Raw genomic sequence first — 20,693 nt, 5'->3', positions numbered from 1 at the left:
CGATTGAACTGACAAACAGATGGTCTGACTGGTTCGATCATCAATTCAGTTCTAAAAACATTGATTAGAAGATTTCATTTTGACATATGTTAATAGTTGGATAATGAAAAATTTATAAAATTAATAAAAATAATTCAAAATTAAGTATTTTTGGTATGGTTAGATCGGTGGTCAAGCTGGTTAGGCCACTGGTTTGTTCGTTAAACCGATCAATCCAATTTAATTAAATAAAATATTAAAAAATTTATACTAAAAAATTAAAAAAAATTGGTTCAATCACCAATTCCTAGGTCAATCAATCTAATGGTTGATAAGGACGCACACGAAATAAGATTATAAGTTTGTTCAAGTCGCGAATTTGTTCTAGGGCTCTAAACAAATCAAGGAAAATTTATAGTTAGGTGCAACCTAAAATGTAAACTAATTCAAGTCATATCTAAGAATTAAAAAAGACAACAATTAAAACGTATAATTAAAAAAAGAAACAAGGAATCCAAATTAAAGATAAGAAACAATTAAACAAGAACATAACAAAATAACAAAGAAACCAAACTAGATAAATGGAAAATATGGAAAGTAGCGTGTAAAAGTCCTAAGAAGCTTTAGAAACTAGATAAATTCATAACCCTCTTCAAACGACGTTAATTTTCCTTCCAAGAAAGAAAACTCGATAAGAAAAAGCTTGAAGATAACCCCCACAATCTAAGAAGAAAACTCAAGAGAAATTTTTGAAAATAAAAACTCAAAGAGAATTTTATTAACTCAAAGAAAGAATTTGCTAAACGAATTTGATGAATTTTATACAATGAAGAGGCCTTTATATAAGCTAGTTAAGTACATAAAACTCTCAGGTCAACTGAAACTCTAATTAATCTAAACAAATAGTTTTAAACTAAACTTTCTTGTTGCCACAAAACTCGTAAACAATATATCTAAAATTCTGAATAAATAAATAATGAAATAATAAGACCTAATAAAAACAATCTTGGGCTTATATATAATAAAATTAAGCCTAAAAATCGGACCCAATATGATTTAAACTCGAATTAAAAGCTTGAAACTTATAATTTTAGTAATAATCCCGTCCAAAAATTTTACTTGCATGCCTTCACTAAAACGATCATATATTGAGTTTCAAAACTCGAAATCGAGTGATTGAAAGTCCATTGCGAAGCTAAGAGACAAATATCTGATCGATGTGAGACATATTGACCTGAAAATACCTAGATGCCTTCAAAAAATGCACCACAAGTCAACTAATTATAACATGGCTAGGATTGTAGGCTTGATTGGAGTCTTTGAATTGTAATGCCTAAACTTGTTAACATCTTCTACTTGCACTTGTCATCATAGATTGAGAATTTAAGTCCATAAACAAAATTGGTCCCTTCTAATTCATCCTCTCTCCGTATTGAACTTCGAAGTTCATCGTCTTGAATCTTCAACTTTTTTTCTCAAAATTTCTTCGTGATAAAGTCTTGAACAAATAAGTTAAATTTTGACTTTAACAGCTTGTATTTGGATCTCGTGATTGAGTCTTGAGGGAAATTAAATAATCATGTCCATGGGTTTGAGATTGGGCCTTGACACTTGTAGCAATGGCATTCTCCGAATTGGCACCTTTCCATTTTGGTCTAACTGGTTCGACCGACCGATCCGGTCCAATTCAAGCTTTTATGATTTTTTATAATTTTTATAAGTTTATATAAATTTTAATATGTTTAATAATTGTTAATAATTTTTTTATTATTTTTGTAAAATTTTAAATGATTTTTTTATAATTTATTAAAATTTATTACATTCATTAGATTTTTGTAATATTTATAAGTTTTTATTAATTTTTATAAATTTTATAAGTTTTTTAGCGATCAATATGATGAATGACAAACTATTAATGGAGGAGTTTAATAAATTTGACTTAATTTATTTTTTAGCTGTTTTACATATAAACCGGAAAAATTAATTGAAGATCTCTTTCTTTATCTTTCAACGTTTATCAAGACCTAAATAAGTAATTTTAAAGATTGGCATTTAAGTGTAACTTCACAATAATTAAATAAAAGAAATTGGTGGTAAAATGATTTTAATAATTATTTGGTATTTGAGCTTAAACCCTAGTAGTCCAAGAATTAACTTCTTTTTAACCATTTATATCATATATGACTTTTACTTGGGAGGGTTGATTTTGATTTTGATTTTGGGAATAACTTTTTAAACCTTTTTCATTTTAAATGTTTATTATTATGCCCTTCCCTACATTAATGTTTATATCTTAATCCTTAATTTAGTTTTAATTTAATCCCTTTCTCTAATTTAAATTGTTTTATTGTTGAATTTCATTTGTAGTTACTTTTATTTATATTTTGCATGGTTCATAACGAATATATAATTACTTATTTATTGTTTTATTTAGAATATTGATATATCATTGAATTATATGATTATTCGACTAGTTGGTTGAATTATATATTTAACCGCACAACCACAAATTTTTGATTGAATTAAATTGTGTATAAATATAAACCTAAAGTCATATTCAATTGTTCTTATTTGTTCACTTTCAAATTTAAATAGCACAAAGAGTATATTGCTCTTAACGCTACAATATAATACCTTTTGTGTATTTATACTTAATTATAAATACTGATATTTATAAAAACTTTTGAAGTAAGTTGAACCCAAATAGATAAGCAAAAGGATTTTGGGACCATGATGAACCCCTCTTCTTTGGAGGGGAAGACATCAATGTTTTCAATGGAGACAAGGGATATGAGAGGAAAAAAGTGGTTTCCACTTTCCTGTGCAAAATCTTGGAATAGAAGAGGAACATGGCTTAAACATGAAGGTCAAAAGTCAAAGCCATTGGAAAATTTGTTTTGTGGGTTTAAACTAAAGAGTAATATGCAGTTTGGGGGTAACTACAGCCATATTTAGTAATTTGGTCTTTGAATAATTCCAAATGTCAACCAACATGATGGTTTGGTTTCTATAAATGGCCAGGAAAATTGGTTATTTGCCCAACAACCTTCTCCTATTGTCAAACTTGTCGTCCTTCAAAGTCAAATGAGTTGAGGTTTCTTGATTTTCCCACTCAAAAGTCAGTCACCATTCAGGTTTTTGTATTTATTGCTAGGAAATGGGGATGCATGTGAATTACCCAAATTTTTATATATAAGCGAAAGCTTTGATAATTGATACAACAGTTGGGGATAGCAGAAAATGAAAAGCAATGGGTGGTTGAGAGGCAAAAAGAGCTTGATTCTTTTGACGTTGTGAATTTCAGTTTTGACTTCCGTTTTTCAACCAAATTCAAAATTTATTGAGGCGACAGCCTTATTCCAACCAACCATTTTCCTTATCTAATTATTTTATATGATATATATTTAATTGTTTGTTCAATTCGTTGTGAACTCCTGCGTTTATCAAACTTCAAATTTGTTTTATTCATCACTATGAGGCTATTTGAAGGGATTCTAGATTAAGGATGACAGTGAGCTTGAAAAAAAAAAAAGAGAGTAAACTATGGGGCCAGAACTTGTACTATGAGAAGTTCTTCGATGCTTAAGTTAGTGAGGAGATGATGGTAAGATTTAGGAGAATATTTGATTAGGATAAGGATGATAGAATGAGTTCATGCTTCAGATTGAGTTTCTCTTTCACCTTATGTATTGGGTGTTGGAAAAATCCGATTAAGAAAATGATTTATTGTAACAATGGGAGTTTAAAAATTTTCTAAATTGAGTCAATTTGTAATATTTATAGGATTAAACTTTTACCGAAATATACCTTTGCTTTGTGTGAGACGAATTTGAATCGTTCTCAGCTTTCAACCAAATGACCTTCTCCACTATCCTCGTACCTCAAATTGCACACTAGATATTTTTATTAAACCAATTTGTTCGAAAAATACAAGTATATAAAATAAATATACTACACTTAGAGCACTAAATTCAACATTGGGCTGTTGGCTCCTCCTAATGTAATGCTTTAAGAGATTCGTGGGGGTCAATACTCAATTAGGATAAAGATAACAAAGTGAGTTCATACTTGAGTTTGAGTCTCTTTTGCCTTGTATATTGGGTCGTTGGCTCCTCCTAAGGTTTGTACGGACTAGCACGTGGTGTAAATGTCTTTATCTTGCCATTGTTGTGTTTCCAACCTTCTTATTGGCCAAGTCACTTGATCTTTGTTAGAGGTTATGTTTGGGCTTGATAACTTCATTCTATCTTATTGCCTTGTCCTACCTGTCGAGTTGTCAAAGCTTGAGTTGTAAGATATATACTTATCTTAAGCTTGAAGTATTAATTCCCAATTGTTTTAACAATATGCCTCTCTTTAAATTCGAGATAGATTATAAAGTGACTTGATGTGGACTTAATAATGCAAATAGAAAAGTTTCATAGACCAAAAAGATAGTTGAAAGATAAAAATGTATTATTTAATAGGACGATAGGATGTCTTCTAAAAGGGTAAAATATGTTCTTTGAGAAGGATTAGACTCTACATATGAACCGAGCCAAATTTAAAGAAATTAAATTACTTAGACTTTATATCTTTTGAGGGATTGATTATGTATCCCCTAAGGATTGATGGATTATCCCCGAGGAATTAAGATTTCTTGTTAAGGGATTAATATTTACTTTTTAGAGATAAATTCTACCAATTAAGTGAGAGCAAGATATACGAAAGTCGTTGAAAATCTTGAGGAATTGATCTTTTATTCTTTGAAGGATTCAGTTTAAGACGATAGTCTGGTTTGAGCAGGAACAATGTAAGGATATCAATTAGTAGGAGAATGGAAAGTGATGGGGCAAAAGTAGGAAAATCAAAAGTTTGAGATAATTACATTGAATTGAAGGAAAAAGGAGGAAGGATTATAAGTGGAAATTTACCAAAATAAAGCATGAATCATGCATGGTGTTTTAGAGAAAGTTGAAAGGTAGAATGGTAATTATTTAATTTAGATAATTATGAAAGATGTCATGATTAAGAACTAAATTGTGTAAATTTGTGATTGGTGGGTAATTTGGTAATTATCATATTTAATAATTAAATTAGATGGATATTTTGGTGGATGTGTAGAAAAGATGAAGAAACATCTTTCATCTTCCATAATTCCCACGCCACCTTCAACAAACCACAATCTCAACCTTTTCTTTTACTACAATTAGGTCTTTCCACCATTTCTAAGCCTTTCCAAGCTTAATTCTTTAAATTTCTTTGATGATTTCTTAGTAAAATCAACAAAGAAACCTATTAGTCACCTTAGTTTCATGAAAAGAGAATCAATAGTTATCTTGGAGGAGAGAGAAAATAAGAATTTGGTTTTGATATCAAGTGATTAAGGTAAGAATAATAAGTTCTTACATGAAATTCATGTAAATTTTATTGAAATATCATAGATATTTTACTTAATTGTGGTTTTTACATATAAATGTTATATGTTTTGATATAAAAATGAAGAAAACGAGAAGAAGGGTGAAGATCAAATTGGAGACAAAGGAATAGAAGTGGTCAAAGAGTGAAAAGAAAGGAAAACATATCATCCAAGATTTGGTTATAAGTACTTCAAGCATTTTACCTTGTTGTGACTTATATTGATACACAAATTATATTGAATAGTTAGTTTAATTATGTTTGTGTTAGTATTATGAGTAGGAATTGATATTGATTATAAATAAAAATGGATTAGATTTCATCCATGTGAAATTGAAATTGTATGTTGTAGTGGTAAAAAAGGATTAAATTGTAAAATAAACAAAATATAACATGAAGTCTTAAATGTTGAAAAGAGATCATAAAAGAAGAGTGTTTAAGCATTAATAATATGAATATTGAATGATTAGTGAAACTACAAGTTATGTTGAATTTATGGATATATGGATCAAATTGTAGAAAGGTGAAAAGTTTGTCTTATTTCTCTCTAGTTGAATAAATGTTATGGACTAATTGTGTTAAAGCCTATGCAGATGAGATGAGTTGAATAAAAGTTTGTCTTATTTCTCTCTATTCTGATATGCACTATGGTGTTGTTTTGTTCTACTAAGTACTACGATTTTGTTCTGTTTTGGCTAAGCACATTTGTACTGTTCTGTTTTGATAATGCACTTCAGTGCACTTCTATATCTGTTTCGTATATCCTAAGTGTTCTGTTCAATCTACAATGGGCTACAAATTGCAATATGATAAAAAAACGGTTAACGTGATAAGGTAAGTGGCGATAAGTTCCAAGAAATGAATACTTGTTCATTAGGGTCAAGAAGCGAAATGATATATATTTACATGTTTATATATATGTAACAACCCGTTTTCAGTGAAATTGGAACAATGGTTTCGGGACCACAAATCCGAGTTCACAAGAAATTTATTTTAATATTATTTTATAGTCTATAGTATGATAGAAATATCGTATGAAAATTTTGTTTAGAAATTTCACTGTTTACATGTCTAGCTCGATAAAAGCACCAAATTGCACAAAATGCAAAAGTTGAATTCTAGTAATTAAAGGTATCAAATAGCTATGGAATTCAAAATTTGAGGTCCTTATATGGCAAATAGACCAATTAGTGGAATTAGTAGATAAGTATGATCATCAATGGAAAATTCAATAAAGAAAATGATGAAATTGGAAAGTAAAAGATAAAAAAATAAAACAAAATATCATCATTTTATCAGCTTTCTTAAAATTAAAGATATGGAAACCCTAGCTATGGTGTTGAGTTCTAGCAAACTTATTTGGGTTAATTAGGTATGTATTCTTGTCTCGTTTTTAATAATTTTCATGTTTCTAATATCGTAATAGCTTAATCTAGCTATCTTGGGGATTTATTTACAAATTTATCAAAGTACTAGAGTTTTGCCATGGATGAATATAGTTGAATTATGAAGCTTTATGGTAGAAAATGAAAGGTTGTTGATAGATAAACAAATTTTGTAAAGGGAATTTTGATGAAATTATGATTTAGATACTAAATTGAAAAGATGTAAAATTCATGGAAAAATTTTGAATTTTATGAAATACATGAGCTGCTAATGTTATATGTAAAAATCGGCTAGACTTGTAATAAGGATTAAATTGTATGGATTTTATTTTCCGAGCCTAAGGATAAAATCGTAATTAATTAAAAGTACAGGGGGAAAATGGTAATTTTTCAAATATGTGAATTGGATTGAATTGAATATAAATTGATGTTAAATTCATTCATATAGATCTGGATAGATCAAATATGAAGTTAGATCGTGGAAAAGAGAAAGTAACGGATTAGTAGCTTTTGTGTACACGAACAATCGTCGAGGTAAGTTCGTGTAACTAAACTGAGAATTTATATGTATTAATTGAATTGTACGTATGTGATTGTATTATTTCCATGTATATGAAATTTAACCACATATCCGACGATGATCGACAAGTATTAAGTCTCGTTTGAACAAATGAAATTGATGGATACAAGGTTCCTGAATTGGTTGTGGTCCTGTATGTGTTGCGGACTCACCACAGCTCGCAAGAGCGTCTCGATATTAGCTCTCATGAGCATCCCAACATTGGCTCTCTTGAGCTTCCTGATATATGGCTCTCACGAGCTTCCCGTTAATAGCTCTTATGAGCATCCCGATTGGTTGTGATCCTGCATGTGTTACGAACACACCACAGCTCTTATGAGCGTCCCGATATATAGCTCTCCGAAGCTTCCCAATTAAAGGCTCTTTCATGAGCTTCCCGATTACGGTTCTAATGAGCTTCCAAATTATATGGCTCAGAAGAGCTTCCCGTTTACATGTTTGTATAAACATACATGTACATGAATTGACGATTTACAGTTTTGTACACTTAGAGTGTACTACCCGTGTATCCATTGATATTTCAAATGATTCAACGGGCAAAGTTTCGACATAAGATAATTTGAACTCGAGACGAATTATTATGGAAATGTACTTGAAATACATGGATATGATTTGTACATGTGTATATGGATACATGGTGTGGAAAGCATATGTATATGTAAATTTGATTATTATTGAGCTCATACATGTTTCTTGATATTCATATGAAATACATGACTAACATGGTTAATGAGGATATGTGTTAGGGCTTTTGACCAATTTGATTTGAATATGCCTAGAATGCTTATCTTTAATGTGATTGAATGGTAAGTTAAATTCCATGTTATACGAACTTACTAAGTATTAAATGCTTACTCTATTTTATTTTCCTGTTTTATAGTAATCTCGAAAGCTCGTTAAGTTTGGAAGTTGGTCGGAGTCACATCACACTATCCATCGGACTTTTCGGTATATATAACAAATTAATATTGATTATAATGGCATGTATAGGCTAAATTTGGCCAATGATGAGATATAATTGTTTTGGTTATAACAAGCCATTGGAATGACTTGTGATGGATACATCTTGATGTGTATATATGTGTGGCCTTATTATGCATGGTATGTGTTTAAAATGGTTGAATGATGAATATATAATAAATGTGTTGAAGATTGATTTGAGATAGCATATTTGGTAAAATATGCATATAGGTATATTTGGTCAATTTGGATACTTGAATATATGTGGTAATATGTCATGTTTAAGACATGATTATGGCTTGTTAATATTTTTTAATGTTGGTTTAGGTGAATGACAAATTGAGTGAGAAATAAGGCTTGAAAATGACCTATTTTCGTCCACATGGGCAGAGACACGAGCGTGTGTCTCAGCCGTGTGTGACACAAAGCTAGGTGACATGGCCATGTGTCCCCTACATCTTTAAAATAACAAAACATAATGCTCAAAATTATTCACACGGCCTAGCACACGGGTGTGTGACTTGGCCGTGTGACCCTTGCACCTTATTAATGCAAGTCAGTATGCTCAAACAGCCTAGGCTTGACCGTGTGACCTAAGTCAGCAAGCTCCCATATTTGGACGCGGGTTGAGACACGGCCGTGTGTCCTTAATTCGAATGTCCACACAGCCTAAGACACGGGCGTGTCTCTCGACCGTGTGAGACACACGACTTGGCCACACGGGCGTGTGTTCCCTACATCTTAGAAAAATTTTTATATTTTCTGAAAAATTTTCTGAGCACCGGTTTAGTCTCGACTCGTTTCTAATGTATATTTTGGGCCTTGAGGGCTCATATAAGAGACATTATGATTGATTTTTTATATGAATGTTAAATGATATAAAATGTTTGTTATCTGATCTATAAATTTCGGTAATGCTCTTTAATCCTGTTCTGACAACGGATATGAGTTAGGGGTGTTACAATATATATGTTTATATATTAAGAAATTGCAATTATTATTTAAAGGTTAAAATTCTTCTAGTACTTACCAAGTTGTCACCAGTTTAATGCATTTCTTTGTAACGCGTAGGTAGGAGCTAGAATTGACGAACTAGGACAGAGGTCGTGGTTGATCATCTCATCATATCTCCAAACTTGGAAGAGAGTATGCTATATGAATATCATCTAACCTGGAACTTAAGGATAAAATTAATAAAAATTAATTAAAAATTAAAAAAAGCTTAAAATAACGTGAAATAAAAAAATATAAATGTACTTAGAATAGGAATTGAACCTAGAATTCAAGAATAAAATTATTAACACAAATGTAAACAGGAAGAATCGAACCCAAAACTCAGATAAAAGCACTAACATTTAACCATCTGACCAAAAAACTAATATATTAAAAAAGTCAGAAAACACATCCGGTAGCATGCGTTTTCAACAAAAAACGCTTCTTGCAAGATGCGTTTTCTGTTTTTCTCTCAAAAATCAACCTATTCCCTTAAATATTAAAAAAATACATTTTCCTAAATATTTTTTAAAATCAAACAAATTTTTTCAAATTTAGCCATAATAGCTTAATATAAAATAACTTATTTAAAATTTAATGTGAAGATCAACTTGCAGCTTGCAAACAGCACATACTAGACTTCGACCAAACTAAGAGCCATTTTATTTTTACTTTCGGTGGATTTGATTTCTTTATTATTACTACTGTGTGCTCAGATCATTTATTTAAGAAAAACATTTCCTCAAAAAGATAAAAAATTTGCTCATAATTCTTGTTGACTCTACTCTATAGTAACTATAAAAATGCCCTTTCGTGGCCGCTTTCCTCCCAAATTTCCAGTCACTCTCTCTTTCTCTTCCTTTTTCGTTCAAAATGGAAAGATCATTCAACTCGGTGACTCGTCCAATTTCGGCTCAGCTGCTTTTTCTACTCATCACTTCATTTCTGAAATGGCCATGCACCGAAGCCGCCGCCGCCTCCGCCGCCGAAGAGCTTCTCAAAGGCTTTGAAGCCACCCCAAATCCCTCAATCCCCTTTTTCCAACCTCTTCTTAACGATTCCTCGAGCAAGTTCTCTTTCGGTTTCCTCCGAGTCAACTCAACACAACTCGCCCTGGCTGTCCTCCACGTACCTTCGAGTGAACCCCTATGGCTCGCCAACCCCACTACCTTATCTCGCTGGTCAGACCGCACGAAAGTATTCTTCAATGGCAGTCTGGTGATTTCAGATCCTCGGACAAGGATGTTTTGGTCAACTGAAACACAAGGTGACAAACTTGTTCTCCTCAATAACTCCAATCTTCAGATACAAAAAGGCTTCGACAACAGTAACAACGTCAACGTCCCAACTGTTTTATGGCAAAGTTTTGATTTTCCCACTAATACCCTTGTCGAAACTCAAAATTTTACTTCTACCATGACCCTTCTTTCTTCAAATGGCCTGTATTCGATGCGTTTAGGTAATGATTTCATCGGATTATATGCTAAATTTGATTCCGGTTCCGACCAAATTTATTGGAAGCACAAAGCTTTACAAGCCAAAGCTCAGATTATTGAAGGTAATGGACCGATTCACGTCCAAGTTGACCCGGACGGGTGGTTGGGAATGTACCAAAATGGAACAACCCCAGTCGATATTGAATCTTTTAACAGCTTCCAACGATCCCTTGATGGACTCCTTATGGTCCGGTTAGAACCGGACGGGAACCTCAAAGCCTATTATTGGTCCGGGTCAAGTTGGGTTTTGGATTATGTAGCTATTCGTGAAACTTGCGATTTACCTAGTCCATGCGGTTCGTACGGTTTGTGTACTCCCGGGTCGGGTTGTTCTTGTTTGGATAACAGCACGGAGTTGTCATCCGGTGAGTGTTCCAGTTCAGGCCCGTATTCGAATGACATGTGTTCCGACCCGAAAACTCAGAAGAACGACATTAAAGTTTTGAGAAGAGGAGGGGTGGAGGTGCCGTTTAAGGAGTGGATGAGGTATGAAACTACACCGTCTTTGGAAGAATGTGAAAACGCATGTGGAAACAACTGTAGTTGTTACGGGGCGGTTTATAATAATGCATCCGGGTTTTGCTACATCTTGGATTACCCGATCCAAACCCTGTTGGGAACGGGAGATGATAGCAAAGTGGGGTACTTTAAAATCAAGGAAGGAGCAAATAAGAAAAAAATAAATTCGGGTTTAGGGGTGGGAGTTGGTCTGTTAGGTGGAGCTGTGTTATGTTTGATAGGGGCAGTCGGGTTTGGGAGCTACAAGATTTGGAGGAATAAGAAAAGAGTGAACCGGATGTTGGAAGAGGAAACGGGTGGGGTAATGTCCGGCCCGTATAAGGATCTCGGATCGGCTAGCTTTAGGTCCATCGAGATGTGTAGTAGTGGTCACCGATAACACCGGAGATTTTATTTTATTTTATTTTTATTTTTAGCATGTAATTTTATATTCCAATTTTTTCTAAAATAATGTGAGAATGAGGTAAGCAATGACATAGGAGTAGTTTTGACTAAAAACTTTAAGGCTCATCATTAACTTTGGTTAGCCTAGTTGTAGGGGATGTGGGGACCACCTGTTCTTTTGTATAATAATTATATATATACATATCAATTCCAATGGAAGATCAACTAACCACCTTTTGTCTACTTCTACTGTGCTTTTTTTCCCTCCAACTTTACCCCCCCCCAAAATCTCATTTTACTTTTAAATTTAATTTTTCTATCTCTTTTAATTTTTAAAATTAATGTTTTTTAATTTTGTTGACATGTCATAAACATGTCAACATTTAATTATTTTTTAAGTTATAAAAAATAATTTTTATAATTTTTAACTTTTTAAAAATAATTTTTATAATTTATTTTTGAATTTTTAAATTTTAAAAGTTTAATTAAATGTTTACTTGGCATTCATGTGAACGTTAATTTTTCATTCATTTTGAGATAGTTTGATAAAAAAAAGAGACAAGTTTAAGGGTTAAAAAATAAAAATCAAATGAAAAATTAAAACATCTTTTTATAAAGTTAAAGGACCAAATGAGTTATTATGCCTATTTTTTATCTAGTGGAGAGGATAATGGATTCTTCACGTGTGATCATGTGGGCCATACTTGAATTTGGATGTATTTGTCGACCTTTATTTATGCATACAATGATAGAAATATATAAATTATTTTTATATAATTATTTAAAAAACTTTACAAATAAATCAAGAATTGTGAAGTTTCTTTATACTATTATAAAAAAAAAATAAAAAAATAGAAAAACATACACGGCAGCTTTCTAATCGAATTTCTTAATTCTATTATCAATGTACGTGATAATTATTATATTGTTTTACATATCCATCCAATCCATGGATTATTTAAAATTTATTAAGATTATATAAATATTTATATTATTTTTACATTAAAAATAGTTTAAATAAAATTAAGATTTTTTTATTTTGATAATATGGGGAATGAAATGAAACAAAAAAAAATGATAATCTTTTATTTTTAAAATTTAAACTTTGATACTAATTAAAGAAATTATAGAAAGTGTGTCTTCATAAAATTATTTTTAGGATATAATAATGGAGATAATTAATACATATTATTTTGAGTATATTTAAATTTAATAAATTTAAATTTTTATTGATTAAAATAAAATATTTTATGATACATAAAACACATAAAAAATTTTAAAAATAAAAAATCAATTAATAAAATATAATTCAAAATGAAAATGGTTAAAAATAATAAATAAATGATATTTTTATATTTTAAAATTAGGTAGTGTATTTATTAGATAAATAAAATATTTTAAAATTATTGTTAAAATCATTTTTTTTGAAAATTTTGGCTTTTTTTTTATTTTGGGTTTTGAAAATACAAATGAAAAAATGTAATATTTTATATGTATATATCTCTACCTCGATTTGGGCATGTAGCATGACGAGAATCAACTTGAGAAACACCCTCGGATGATCCTCCAACTTGCACCTGCGTGCTTCATCCTTCATCAGACTACACAATAAATAGCAGACCCTCCATTAGGCTATCAACTTTTTAGCGGTATGCACTTATTACCCTAAAGGACCTCTAAGTTACTCTTTATTTTGATTAGATAAAAAGAGTGAGTTACTGTTTTGCTTAATTTAATCTCGTTTAATTCTACAAATTTTTTTCATTAACCTTTCCATCATTTCAAGACGGTTGGCAAGTTAAAAATGGGAAACTTACCTACTTTGTTCTTCATTCTTCCTATTCATAAAAACTATATTTCCTCCTCTATTATCATTCATATTTTTATCTGAACTTATGTTGACGGGGAGGGGATTAGGCAGTCCGGATTTGAATTCAAGGCTTAATTTCAATCAAAGTTTCAAATTAACAAAAGAATATTACCACTGAACCAGTTGCTCGATCGACAAACTTTTTATTTTGAATGTAAAAGTTGCATGCCGACCAATATTAGGATTATTTCTGTTCTTGTAACTTGGTGAAGGAGGAAGGCAAGAAACTATAAGGAGAGGAATGAAAGTGGTATAGGGAAACATGGGTCCGATGGTTTAATGTTGTAGGCCGGTTACCTATGGACTTGAAGCTTCTTCTTTGGGTTTGAGAAACTTGTTATTTGAGACCCACTAATGGCTCAGAAGGATACCTCTACTCCATGTCAAGTATTTCATAAATCAGAGAATCTCTCTCCCCACATTCTGCCCTTGTTTTCATCTTTTGTTGAATAATTATAAATTCCAACCTTTTACTTAACAAAAAATTGAAAATTTAGTTCTTTTACTTTAATTTATTAGAAAATCCTCAAACTTCATGAAAGCTTAAGAAACTAGTCTCATTGCATAATATTGTCAAATCTTACTGTTAAATTTATGTCTTGGAAATAAACAATTAAGTAATTTATATGCAAGGAATTAATAAAATTCAGTTGTACTCAATAAATTTATATGCAATAAGTTGGAAAAAATTAGTGGCTCAAGATCATATGTTTACAGATAATTGGATGGAATTCTCAATTTTTATAAAGTATAAGGACTAAAATTTGACAAATTAAAGTACAAGAACATACATTTTCATCTTTTGTAAAAATATAGGATAAAATCTAAAATTAAACCTAATTTAGAGTCACTTCCATAAATTGTAAGTGAGCGAATTAGTTTAAGCTGAGTTATTTAATTTTGTGATTGTAACAACCAAAGATATATAATTAAGAATCCAAATAAGTATTTGCGTTAATTATTAATCACTAATAATACTATAAACAATTGGTGTTGGAATCCTAAAATAAGTAGATTCTGAAAGTTCTGTTTGGTAATTGCATTGTAATATTAATATGGAGGCTTTTGTTAATCCAAGTTTCAACTTCCAAAATATGAATTCTATCATTAGTTCGATGATCTTCTTCAACTTCCTTCCTTGCTAAGGAAGAGAAAAGAATTGAAATTGATGAGAACGAGAGGCTGAGCTCGTATCAGTATGTTGGCAGAGCAGGGTCGGTGATTCCAACGGCTTCGTTGCCGGGTACGGATGTTAGCATCGAAGAGATTCGATCAGCCACTTCTTTTTCTACTCCTTACCCGCCATCCATTCATGCTCCTTTGATCAGCTCCCCTGAGCCCCTTCCTAATGGTATCTCCAATATAAGCCACTTCTTTTAGTACATGGTTATTTAGTGTTTCAGTCTCTTTCGTTCAATGGTTTTATAACTTTTTTGGTTCATAGTTGGGAATTTTTTGAGTGGCTTTAAATTTTTAATTTTGGTCTTTTTAGTGGATGAAAGAAAATTAATTCCATAATTAAGCATTGAAATTGAGTTTTCAATGTAGATTTTAAGTTATGCATTCTTACCGTTGACTGGTTTTATTGTATGTCTTAGAGCAAGCTATTCCTCACCAAAGTCCTTATGCAACAGATTATGGCACATACTCCAATGATTTTCAGAGGTATGGCTCGATGAAAGTCGGGACTCCCTTTCGTTAATTTGCGGTGTTTTCATATGTTCTTGAATTAGGAGCTAAGGCAAATATAGTAGCAACATTTTATACTAGTAATATTAAGTGTCTCTAAATCTCGGTCTCACCTATTTTCGAACAGATTAGAATGTCTCCTCTAAGTGTGAATTATCAATGTGAATTCTTAAGCATAAGGTATTAGCATGTATTGATTAAAATGTGTCATCTAAATGTAGGCAACTATTGGATGAGGTAGGGATAAGAGAGTTGCTCATCGATCATATCGGTTATCAATGTTGTTGGGGGAGTTGCCCTGCTCGTACCTGGAAGATTCATGCTGTTGAGGATTGCAATGTTTAAGTGGGAACTCTTGAAACTTTCTTAAAAGAAAGGGAAGTGATAAGAGAAACAAAAACCTATATTTATTATCCAAGATAGTTGGTTACTGGTTCCAACATATGACTAATATGGTTGAGCTAATAGTTCACAACCATGCATTCTTTCAAGGAACCATATTTACGTGTAATTATCCTTCCTAATTTTCTATTTGGGTGTTCTAAGTTTGAAACTTTTGCCTAATGATCCCCATATTGAACTTTGCAAACATTAGTTTAATATTTGGTTTCTTGTTAATTTCTTTTCTTCTGAACATATATTGTTGAGGTATGAGTTCTTTACATAATCCATTTTTTTCGTCGATGATTGATTATATCTCTGTAAATGCACAAAATGTGATGGAAGGGAAAGATACCTTGTGCAACTTGTGGATCTCGTGGCTTACTCAAATGCGAGACATGCAATGGAAGCAGTTCTCTATTGACTCACTAAATTGCCATTGTTAAATAGTAAGCATGCTTATCTATGTTGGAAGTATAGTTATATGCCTGCACTACCTCTAAGATACTATTGTTGGAAATATTTTCCAAGTCTAATTTAGATGATCAAGGAAACTCAATTTGGAGGGATATTTTAATGTTATGGTTTGTGAAATCAGGATGTACGTATATGTTACATGTAACACCCCTAACCCATATCCGTCGCCGGATTAGGATTAAGGAGTGATACTAAATATCGAAATCTTACACTTAACAGAATGAACCAAATATCAAGCTGTATATAAATATGCGCTTTAATATGTAAATATATATATATTTAAAATCCTAATTTATTTCACCTAATTATCAAAAACAATTTATTCGCCAAAAATATAAGTCATTACCAATCCACACCAAATATCAATCATGCTTTACTAATTAAAAATTTTATATCATTCAAATACTTAAAACATTTTAAAATTAACATTTATCAATACATATCATATGCCGAGCCAATATTAAAACTACTATTTGCATACATTTATTTCATTAATAAATGATTAACTATGTAACATACTACAGACATAAAGAACCAACCCTGTTTTGGACAGCAATTATTCATCAAATTGGACAGCAATAATATGCTCTAAATGGACAACATTATACATCAAATTAGACAGCTTAAATATACTCAAAATTGGACAGCATTATACATTAAAATGGACATCATTAATATACTCAAAATTGGATAGCATATACTTAAAATTGGATAGCATTATACATTAAAATGGACAGCATCAATATACTCAAAATTGGATAGCATTATACATTAAATTTATAACACAAAAATGTACCTATTTTCTCACTACCATTTTGTGCGCATATGACCATGACAACTTGAACCATATATACATGCTTAATATGCATACACTAAATCAAACCTACACCACACAATCGGTTATCACATCTTTAAAAAAAATAATTATTGAACTTATATCTAAGCCAAGTATATACATGATCTAAATCTAATTAATCATGCACATGATACATAAGCATATACCCCAAATTGTCCATTAAACTATATGTATCAAAGTCAAATTCAAACAAAAAGAGATAAGCCATTTTCGCATGGCTTTTAATTACACAAACACATTGGTTTCAAAATCAACATTTTTTTTAACTATGTTATACATGCCATATATTTGAAAGCAATTTAGCAAAATACCAAAAGGAGACACCGATAGTGTGATGAGCTTAGCTGACGATACCCGAACACATAGCGATCACCAAAATCTATACATCAAACAATAATCCAACACATGGTAAGCTAATTTAGCTTAGTAAGTTACAAGCAAATAAACTCTACAATTTAACTTGACATCTAGAATAATATTTAACCAATTCATACTTCTAAATCATCTTACCTTTAGCTTACCATAGCATAATATAATTATTCACTTCATACTATGATTTAACAAAAATTAATATAATAACACAACTATAAGCATTTCTTCAAATTTAAGTACAATGTCAAGTACATTATACATTTTATTATCATAAAATATAAAGAATCATCTTAAATAAATATGATTCCAATTATAATCACCACCTATGTTTAATACTTACAAAACTTAATCTTGAATACCACCAAATAATTATTACTCACTTTATAACTCATGATTTCTCGATAAGTCAAATACTCGATATTAATAATCTTTCGAAATTATTTAACAAGTACGCACACTTAGTGCTTAATAATCAAACTCGCACACTTAGTGCATTTCAATTAAACTTGCACACTTAGTGCATTTCAATTAAACTTGTTATCGTATATTTTTATACTCGCACACTTAGTGTTGGAAGTCAACAACTCAATACGTCATATTTCAAAAATTTTATCACTACATATATATCAATTCAATTCAGCATAATTACGTAGATGTTAAGATAATTTAAAACGACACAACTATGTATGCTTAATAACTTACCTCGGATATTGTCGACTAATAGATCGGCTACTCAACTACCTTTGATTTCCCCCAATCTAAATCCAATTTCTTGGTTTCTTGATCTAAACATATTCAAATAAATCTCATTTAAACATATTTTCATTCAATTTAGTATAAGAACACATAAAATGGGAAAATTACATTTTTACCCCTAATATTTTACATTTTTACAATTTAGTCCTTTTTGCTCAAAACACAAAATGCACAAAATTTGACCACACTCCTTAAGGGCCGAATATTCCTAGTGTCCATACAAACCCACACATTTCATTTATTTCACATTTTAGTCCCTCAAAAATTTTATTTTTACAACTTAACCCTAATTACTCAAATTCATCAAAAATTCAAAAACAAAGCATGTTAATCTTTCACATATCTTTCATATTTCATCATCAACTATCACAAAGCTCAAGCATTCATCAATGACATTTCTCAAATCATCAACAATTCACAAAATTAAGACATGAATTTTGAAGTATTCAAAGTAACGATATCAAAAACGTAAAAATTATCAAAAATCGAACAAAAACTAACCTTGAATTAAGCTTCAAAATGGCTGAATATTTCAAGCTCTCAAACCTTGTTTTTCTTTTCTATTTTCGGTGATACAAACAATGAAGAAAAAGCTTATTTCTTTTATGTTTTAATGATATAATAACATAATATTATACTATTATTATAACTTTTATATTTAATATATAAAAACTATATATTAACTATCATTGCCATCCACTATCCTTTAAAATGGGCTAATTGCGCTTTAAGAACCTCATATTTAAAAGCCACTATCAAATAAACACTTTACACCTTAATAAGCAAACTTCACATTTTATGCAATTTGATACTTTTGTCAAATTAAACACATAAACAACAAAATTAATTCACGAAACTTTCACACGTTTAAATTCACACATCATAAACACACAAAATAATATTAAAATATTTTTTAGACTCGGATTTGTAGTCCCGAAACCACTATTCCGATTAGGGTCAAAATTGGGCTGTTACATTACATTTATGTCTGATGAATTGCATTTGCTTTCTATAAATAGGATCTTGAATTATTTGATATGAAGACACTATTAACTCGAAAAGTGAGTGTGACAGTGGAGCAACATCGGTTCCAGATGAGATTTTCCATAGATCCTAAGCAGTTCAGTTATGCAACACTCAGGCATACCAATGCACCCCGGCCTATTTTGTCGACTCTTCATTAATTAATGTTTTGAATAAGTTGTACGTAGTGATTTCAAGGATATTTTTTACTGGAGGCACTTTATTAATGTACTAAAAGATGATATTGATATTGTTGAGTATCTTCCCATTAAATACTCAAAAATAAAGCCCCTGGGACTGTTTCCTAATCTAAGGTATTAAACGGATTGAAATTTGGTGTTAAATGTATGGTGATATTCCATTTAGTTTATTGTTTTTGGAAAGGTGTCTTAGATGGCTTCATTTGCAAGCTAATTACTAGAGGAGGGAAGTGTTGTTACTAAAGTGACACAAGGTGATCAAGATAACGCATACAGATTCAAGGCTTACTAATAATGACCTTCCAAACTCCATTCAAAGGCTAAGGTGCCGAGCCAATTACGAGGCTCTCCAGTATGGGAAAGAGATAAAGGATCTCAGAAAGACTTTAGTTGATAGACTAAAGAGCAATAATGATCAATATATTGCTTAATAGTTGATTACTATTATATATTTAATTTGATGTATTTACTTATAAATAAATCATTGCAAAATATGCAAAAATAGTATTAAATCTAAATTTAATAGATATAAAATGAATTCAATTAGATAATGAAAAGACAATAAATTCACAAATGTATGTTTATTTTATTTAAAACAATTTTTATGAAATATTTTAAAAAAATCTGTTAAACAACAGAAATTTTTTATACAAATTTATCCAAACACCAGAAAATATTAGATTTTACAGAAAAATAAATTATTTTCCAAAAATTATTTTTTCGAAAACCATTTTCAATCAAACAAACATACCCTTTCCTTGGCTTCAGGTAACCACCAATTTAATTCCTGCTAATACTTAAATTTTAATGTTCATTACTCTATTTCTAACATGAAAATGTTACTAAAAGATGACAACTTTTTTTTTATAAAACCAATAATAAATTAATAAATATTGAAACCATTAAATGTTGCAAAAGTTATACTAATATCATTCAATTGCAAAAAAATTTAAAAATAAAACAAATATTTTAAGAATTAATAAGAAATTACCAACATCATTCTTTTAGAGTTAATCCTATTATGTAAGCTATTATTCATAAAATTTATTTTTATATGAATTTCTTTTAATCTAGGACAAATGAAGAAAAATAAAATCATAAAATTGCAATAAGAAAACAACTTTTACTTAAAAAAAAAAGAAAGAACGGCCCAAGATAAGGCCCAAACAAGGTGTCCAAATTTGAGCACTCGTGGCATTCTTTTTATTGATGGTCTCCCTAAAATAATTTCTACTTCGCTGTAAAGAGGTAATATGCATGTGTATAGATATATTTCATATGAGTTGAATGTGCATACGTATAGATAAATAGTACGTATGCATGTACATAATGATATTCATATAACATGTATATATGTATGTTGAGGTACTGTCATG

The 20,693-nt window shown here is 30.6% G+C and overlaps 1 protein-coding gene and 1 pseudogene across 1 annotated transcript; both read left to right on the top strand.

Annotated features, from left to right (window-relative positions):
- The first annotated feature begins 9,808 nt into the window (after positions 1-9,808).
- LOC107908712 (PAN domain-containing protein At5g03700) lies at positions 9,809-11,922 on the top strand. The gene has a single exon (XM_016835961.2). It carries the CDS (start codon positions 10,168-10,170, stop codon positions 11,686-11,688), a length of 1,521 nt encoding a protein of 506 aa, XP_016691450.2. The 5' UTR covers positions 9,809-10,167; the 3' UTR covers positions 11,689-11,922.
- Positions 11,923-13,917: 1,995 nt separating this feature from the next.
- LOC107907689 (uncharacterized) lies at positions 13,918-15,675 on the top strand (annotated as a pseudogene).
- Positions 15,676-20,693: the final 5,018 nt, after the last annotated feature.

Source organism: Gossypium hirsutum, chromosome D09 (assembly GCF_007990345.1).
Source record: "Gossypium hirsutum isolate 1008001.06 chromosome D09, Gossypium_hirsutum_v2.1, whole genome shotgun sequence".
NCBI classification, from domain to species: Eukaryota; Viridiplantae; Streptophyta; class Magnoliopsida; order Malvales; family Malvaceae; genus Gossypium; species Gossypium hirsutum.
Note: the sequence above shows the minus strand (reverse complement) of the source record. Positions and strands in the feature narration are given on the sequence as shown.

Excerpts from the sequence above, each read along its gene's own strand:
- LOC107908712 (XM_016835961.2), top strand. The coding sequence starts at position 10,168 with ATGGAAAGATCATTCAACTCGGTGACTCGTCCAATTTCGGCTCAGCTG.